The following is a 7,717-nucleotide window of genomic DNA, read 5'->3' as shown; positions in this document are numbered from 1 at the left end:
ACACCTGTTCCATTCTTTCAGAAATGTTACCAAGTTCCAAAACCCCAATCTCCCTCCCTCCCTCCCTTTCTTTCTCCTTCCCTTCCCCTTTGTCTGGCAAAAGCCAGTAATACCTACAAATATTTTTTATTTTCGTAAACATCATGCAGCTTTAAAACGTGGGGATGTTCTATCAACTTCAGGATGGCTATTTCCCGCTCCACCTGGAAGAAACGAAAAGAAACAGAGAAGATTAGAAGCTTGGTCTTAGAATACATTAGATATTGTCACACATTTTCTTCCCATTTATCCATTTTCCACTCCTCTTCATATGCAGAGGATACAGAAAATTGTAACAATGTAGCTTATTTACTGCTTACATAATATAAGAAAAATTCAATTTATTCAGCCTCAGCACTCCCTGCCCTGCGGAACCAAAAACCCACAAAATTTCAAGGTTGAAAGAAAAGTCCCAAATCTACCAAAGAAAATTAGCTGTGGGAGTTATATGAGCATTCAAGGCTGTTCCTGCCTCACAATCCAAAGCCAGTGACATGTTCTCAAAGTACAGAAACTCTAAGATGTCACATAGGGCTCTCCTGACCTCCCACAGCCACAGGTGTGGCTGCACTATGAACTGCATACTCAGTTAATGTTAGAAAATCCCCATCCTGAAGAACTTGCCATGCATGCAGGGGAGAAGACATAGAGCAGTGTGATTTTATAGCTGCAGAACTGAGGGGCAGAAAGGGAAAGAAATATAAGAAGTGACATAAGAAGCACAAGGCACAACAAGAAATTAAAGCAGATTACTGGAGATGCGGCGTTCAGAGCCTTAAGCACAAGACTGTGTTTTCCCTCAATTCCCAGTCTGCCCAAGGATGGCTACTTCCAAGAGCATGTTTTCAACGCTGAGTTAACAAGTTGTGACTAAGTCCCTGTAATTAGTGTAAGGCCTGTTATCACCCAAAATTCCTATCGTGACCACTAAGGGTATTCATTAGGGATGGAGTCAGTGCAATTCCTCAGCTGTTAGCAAAATTGCTCTGCTGCTCGAAACCACACTGTAACTGCTCTGATTTGACCTAGGCTAAGTCGAGGGGAGTTAATGTAGCACTGTGGAGACTGCGGATAAGTGAAATAAACTCTGCAACAAGACGCAGTCTAAGCATTGCACAGTCGGGCGTGACAAATTTCTAGGAATCCACAAAGGCAGGAAAAAGACCTAAAGAAGCAAACAAGGACAACTAGGTAGGGTTTTTTCCAGTCCTTTAAATAACTGATTTTCCTGGAGCTGCTATACTGACAAACAAACCACGAACAAACCACAAAACCATCCCTTAATGTCTCCCCTGCAGGGATCAGATGAGTAATTAGGAACTTGCCCAGTACACTTTTAGTTCTCAATGTCCTTTAACTTCCTGAGAGAACATCCTCTGCTAAGCCTGAACACAGACAACTTTACCTGAATGCCAGGAAGATACTCTTCAGGAAATTAGAAAGTGGTAGTTTGCAGCACTGCGCAGAGGAGGATTTCCCAGCATGTTGGTTATCACCCCAGATCTCTCTTCCTCTACAGCACCACCACATAAAAACAGTAAAAGCAACTTTTGCACTACATCGTCCTTAGCCTTCCTCACATACCAGAATGGAGGAAAGTGTATTTGTACATGTGCCAATCTCAGTCTTTCAAAGACACTTATTCCTCTCTGCAGAGTCAAAAGTCATCTGAGAGATTCCACTTCCACACTTGGGATCTCTGGAAATAGCTCCTTCAGAGAAGTGGGGAATGCATTTAAACATGTATATATGCACTTCAGCACTGCCAGAACTGCTAGGAATTCAGTGATACACAGTGCTTGATGGTGACAGCTCTGTGGGTGTTAACTTACTCATGACCAGCACTCTGATGAAAGCCACTTGCACAAACAGGAAACAAAAGCTGGGTAGATTTCAACTGTACAGCTATTTCAGCACAAACCCAGGGGGTAGCTAGTTTATTCCATTTTTGCCTCCTCTTCAAAAAGACCTGTTACTCTTCTCTCTTACAAGATATGCACTGAGATTTGCAGAGGGCTTGTTCAGCCCTATAATTGATAAAAGTTGGATTTGCTTCAAAAACGAGGAAAAACAAAACAGAAGAAGCACCCACTATCATAACACTCTTCCAATAGTACTGAGATTCACCATCAGCAACATGTACTGGAGCTGCTCAGAAACTGCAACTCCAATGAAGCTCCTTTTGGATGGGGAAGAACAGGTGTTCCATGGGGAATGTGACCATTGCACTACCTATGACAAGATTAATCCAACCCCAGTCTTCCTCCTGGGGATATCCTGCCTATGAAAGATAAAATTCCCTGGTGATGGGCTGTCTAACAGCATTGGTGACTCACTTCTGAGAAACGCCTTGGTTGGTTCAGTGGCAACCTAAGTTCAGACCAAGTGAGTGATGGATGGCAGCATCCAGTCAGGGTCCTGCTTGGTTATTGTCCTAAAGCATCAGAAGAGGCAGTGACTTATGACTACCACTTGGAGAAGGGAATTCAGCTACAGCACTGCGTGGCCTATGTTTGGTAACAGACAATCAGAGCAGAAAGGAAATACCTACTTATGACCTACAGATTTACTCTAGGAACCAACTAAAAAGAATTAACCTGAGTTGCTTTTCTTTCCTCATTTGAGGTGTGTGACTGTAGGAGGTTCTATGCATATTTTTAAATTCTTGGGAACTATATCCTAAGAGGAAATACAGTTTTGGAGGTCTCAATTTCAACCAAGGTATGTAGAGAGCATCTGTCTTGATGTGCCTGGCATTTCACTGCAGTGTGGTCAGTTCAGTAGTGTGTTGTCTGCGCCAGTCAGCTTTCCACAGTCTGCTACCTCTTCTATCTGTAAACCAAGGACAAAACTGATCTACTCATCTCAAGTAAGACTTTGTATAATCCTTCAGTGAAAGGGCATTTAGGGAGGAAAAGTGTCATTACTGTACTTCTTGTAGTCCAGGACTTTGCCCCACATAGAGGCACAAGACACTAATGGTTGTATTACTTTAGGATCTAGAGACTCCCAGTTCTCTAGACAGCAGTCTGATAAAGACCATCCTCAAAAAAATCTCATAGCAGTGTCCCACCTCTTTTTCCTTAGGAAGAAAATCAAGAGTTCACAGAAACATGCAACAGACCACCACCCCAGAATTACAACTGCAGTCATTACTGATGGGTGACTCTCCTGGATCCTGTCCATTTTTTAGATCCCTACAATGAAGCCAGTAATTGATACGGGCTGGACACAGACTGTAGATCTCAACAGCAATGTCACTGATGCACAGCTCAGGAGGATCTAGCAGCCATCATGTCACCAGGAAAGAAGAGATATCTGAACTCACTGGCAAAATAAGAGAGGTCTGAAATAGCATGCAGCTTTGCCTTCTTCCCCAGAGCTTTGCCAGCCCCTGGCATGCCTTTTTTGCGCAGCCCTGTGTTTGCAAGCCATGGAATCTGTTCAGCTCTGAGCTGGCAAGGACAGGGGAGAGGAGAAACCCTGCAGGGGTGTTTGCTTTAATGCACATGCAATTATCAGAAAGCAGGGCAAGCTCAGAATAGCCTGTCTAGGGAGGCTCAGAGCCTGTGATAAACAGGAAACATAGAGAAACATTTGCCTAATGGTTAAAAGAGAAAGGAATAAAGCAAAGCTTTTCTGTTGCACAAACATCGGGTCACATCACAGGGTCCCAACTAAAGCCAGGGTTGCCTCATGCCATGGTAGGGTACTGACTGTGCTTTGAAACTGAGGGAAACAGCTGTGAAAGGCTGTGTGAGGCAAAAGGAGACACATTGGTAATGTGTAGCTGTGCAGGTGCTGTGCAGGTGCCAATTAGAGGTTCTAAAAATCTGTGCAGGAGGTTGATTTGACAGGATGCTCCAGTGATTCAGCTAATGACAAAGTGCAACACAGGGGCAACGCCACCCTTAGAGGAATCATGCAATACTTTGCATCCCTCTCCTCCATCTCTACTTTGCTCTCATTCTCCTCCAGAGGAAGTCACATCTCTCTGGTTTAAGTCCATCTTGTCAGCAAATATTCACTGGCAACAAGTGCTCTGCTCTCTTTCTTTTTAATTCGGGCACACAGGGTGTTAATTTACTTAGAAGGTAAGGAGAGCAGGTCAAGGGAGCCTGGCATTTTGTCTCAGTGAAGAAGGAAGTTTCCTTCTCTCTTGCATTCTTTTGCTCAGTAGCTATTGGGTCACTCATGACCAATTTGCTCCCTGAAAAATGAGGCTCACAGCTTGTCTTGGGGTGACTTTCTGATGTGTATGCCATATCGCTGCCCTATGCTCAGAAATTAATTATTGTGCCTTTCTATGCCTTTAAACTGAGCCTGAGAGGGGGAAGGAAAAACTGAGCAAAACTTTCCCAAAGCAGTTTGCAGCTTGTTCAAGGTCACATAGAGATAGCAACTTTTTTTTCAGCTGTGGCAGGGAAGAGAAGAAGCATCCAGCTTGCTGTTTTCCAGTCAGCTTTTGGCCAGTTGTTCAGTTTCTTTTCCTCCAGAGAGAGACTGAGAGTTGAACTTTGTTTTTCCTTCCCTGGAATTTCGGATTTTCTCCCTTTTCTACTGGACTGCTTCAACCTCAGAGCACATCGGGAGGACTTTCCACTGAGCACAGAGGGCCTGGCCCTGGACCAAGTCCCAGCTCCGAGGAGACCAAAGGGAGGACTCTGACATTTTCCCAAGTTTTTTCTCCACAGCAAGAGATTTTATTATTTAACATTATTTTCCTTTCCCGTGTGTTTCTTAAATAAATAGTTTTATCTCCTTCACTTTCCTTCGAGGAAAATTTATTTTTCCGGAACCTGGTGGGGGAGGGGTGGTTGTGCCTTCTCTCAGAGGATATATTTCTAAATTTGGCCAAACCGGAACACAGCTGTGTCACATTACCATGCATTTTATCTACCAAACCTGTGCAAGCACTATACAACAACAATTTCTAGCAGTTTCTCAAAAAACAACTACACACAAAAAGCTGGGGGACAGCAGATGACATTTCTGACTGGAAGCTTTGAAGCTCACCAGCAGCACAGCAGAAAGCCCTCTCTTTTCTCCATTGACATCAGTAGCTCCCATATGGCTCTAAACCCTGGCTTGAGAAGGAATTCCAGAGCTGCAGAAATGGTGAAGGCCAGCAAAGTCCTGCAGGATGCAAACATGTCGTGCTGTTTTCCCTACTCACAGAGCAAAATGGTGCAGGGAGGGTAGGCATAGTAGGTTTTCCTGTGACAATCAAGATCTCTCTAATGTTGTCCCTACTTTGAGGTAACTAATGAAATACTTTTCAGAACTCATGGCTGTCCCTCAGTTACAAGAAACTCATCCAGGACATGACCTTTTCTGAATTCAGAATTCTCTACACTCAGAATGAACTTCAAAGGATGCAGAGATTTGGCTGCTTATCCAACTCCTCAGGCTAGAACTCAGGTTGGAAACCTTGTACCAGAGCACCTACTTTCTCCAGTGTCTGGCCTGCTGTGCAGTAATTTGCATTTCCATGATGAGAGCACAGAAAGCAGAGTAAATCACTCTGGTATTTCACTGAGTTGAAGTGGCAAAACCAAAGGCATCTCACAGGAAGAAACTAATATTAGGTTCTCTGAAAAGTCTGTGTTCCTGCCATAACAGAAATATCAAAGCAAAACACCTGGGTTTTATTAATTTGATACTTATGCTTTCATGTTATGTGGGACTGAAAGTTAAAAATGGTGAAAAATGCCTGGCTTTGGTGAAGACTGTCTAGGTCACCTGTTCACTCCTGCCCATAATCACAGAAATAGGCTACTCCTGAAATCAGAAGAGAACAGCATTAAAGCAGAAATGGCTTTATACAACAAGTAACTGTAGGTCCATTATGCCCCGTAGGGTCATTGCTGCTGTGATAGGACACCATTCCTCCAAACAGATTAGGCCATTACCAGATCTAAGCAATACCAAAACATCTCATGCATTGTATCAGTTACATCCACAATTTCTACGGCAACATAAATAGAGTTGAAGTGGAAAAAATATCAGGGTTTAAATGATTAAACATTAAAGTATCTTCCGCTGCAGCTCTGAATTTGGCTGACTTTTTGCTTAAAATGACCTTTCATTACCCTTATCCAAAACTTATTCAGTAGGCTATTATGAATGCAAATGAAGAGCCATGAAAGTTGTGCATCCATAGGGAGTATTTCTTACTGCTATCCTAGCCATTAACCTCACATTTCTGAATATATTGAGCCAGATTCAAAATGTATTGAAGTCAACAAAAGACATCAACTGACTTAAGTGGGATTTGAATCAGACCTTCTAATGATCATTAAGTGGTATCTGGAAGAAATCTTCTATTATACAATTCTGACTAATTAAATGTTTTAACACAAATTCAGGTTTTCTGTTAAGTATTAGCAATTACAAGAAGATTTTACAAAAAACAGATAAATGAGGGGGAAAACTAGACTTAGATCTCCATAGAATCAGACAGCTAGACAATTCTTTACAAAATACTTACAACAAACAGAAAATTACTGGAAAGCTGAGCAACTCCTTATTGTACTGAGGACTCTATTATGGGCTCATCCCACCACAATTTTTGTTTGCATGTGTGCTTCTCAAAGCTATTTCCCCCTAAATGAAAATTAAAATAGGTATGTGTGAGAAGCAAGTGAGATGCATATTTCATTTTAAAATTTGCATATGCAGACTTCTATACCATGAAGCTTTAGGAGGGAAATTTACTTTCCACAAACTAGTATTATAGCAAAACGTCAGTTTCTACTTGTCTTTTTCCAAAGTCCCTTCAAAACTGCAACTCTGAAAGCTCCACTGAATTTCAAAATTTAGCATAAACTCTGAGAGTATTAAGTTGGCTGGAGGGATACTGTCGTTAATTTTCTTGGAAATCCTTTCTGCTGTTGTCGGTGCATCTCCACAACAGATTCACGGCCTGGCCTGACACATAGATTGCAAGGTCTTGAAGGGACAGATCCTACAGGTTATCTAGCCATGGAAAATCCTATCCAGAACGTCATGGTTTAGCTCTGTAGCTAACACCTGCCGTGATCCTCAGGGCTCTGCCATCAGCTCCCGAGTAAATATGGCACTTTGACTTATCTGTAGCGTATGCTGCTTTAAGAAGCATCAGGGCTTCATGCAAAAGACACTGATGGGAGCTGACAAGGAGTGGATTTATTCATTCAGCACTTGAGATTATCTGCTGCCCGGTGGTACACAGCTAATGAGTGACTGACACACAAGTCTCTGCCAGCAGTCAGCAGAAAGGCCCCATTCACTGGAAGGCAAACAGCCTCCCTGTGCCTCCTGTTACCTTCAATGAGTGCCACATCCTGGCTGCCATCGCCGAGTAGTGCAGGACACAGGACACAAACCTGCAGCCACTCTACAAGAGAAATAACCTGATCTTTGACTCGCCTTTCTTTTTCCCTCCTTATCCTGGTTTTTAATGTTAATGCCCACTGTGCTTTCTGTAACTCGTGCACCCAGCCTGGCATTTATGAGAAACCCGCCACCCCCATGCAGCAGCCACAGCTAGGTCTGTGTGAACATTGGCAACCACTGCTCCAAAGCAGCACACTTGGTCCCTCTTGTGTGAACAGGTCTCCTTGCTGTGCCACATCTCCAGTGCTCACCCCAAATGTAGAGCTGTAAGTCTAGTTCCCCCTAGCAAGGCACAGAATCA

The 7,717-nt window shown here is 43.1% G+C and overlaps 1 protein-coding gene across 16 annotated transcripts in view; it reads right to left on the bottom strand.

Moving 5' to 3' along the window:
* BRSK2 (BR serine/threonine kinase 2) overlaps positions 1-7,717 on the bottom strand; it is a 310,896-nt gene that overhangs the window by 107,184 nt on the left and 195,995 nt on the right. For all 16 annotated transcript variants that reach the window (XM_032111641.1, XM_032111643.1, XM_032111644.1 and 13 more), the window contains exon 3: positions 118-203. In XM_032111641.1, coding sequence (XP_031967532.1) covers positions 118-203 — 86 coding nt within the window. The remainder of the gene's footprint in view (positions 1-117; positions 204-7,717) is intronic.

Source organism: Corvus moneduloides, chromosome 6, assembly GCF_009650955.1.
Source record: "Corvus moneduloides isolate bCorMon1 chromosome 6, bCorMon1.pri, whole genome shotgun sequence".
In the NCBI taxonomy this organism is placed as follows: Eukaryota; Metazoa; Chordata; class Aves; order Passeriformes; family Corvidae; genus Corvus; species Corvus moneduloides.
This window is presented reverse-complemented; position numbering and strand designations above follow the sequence as displayed.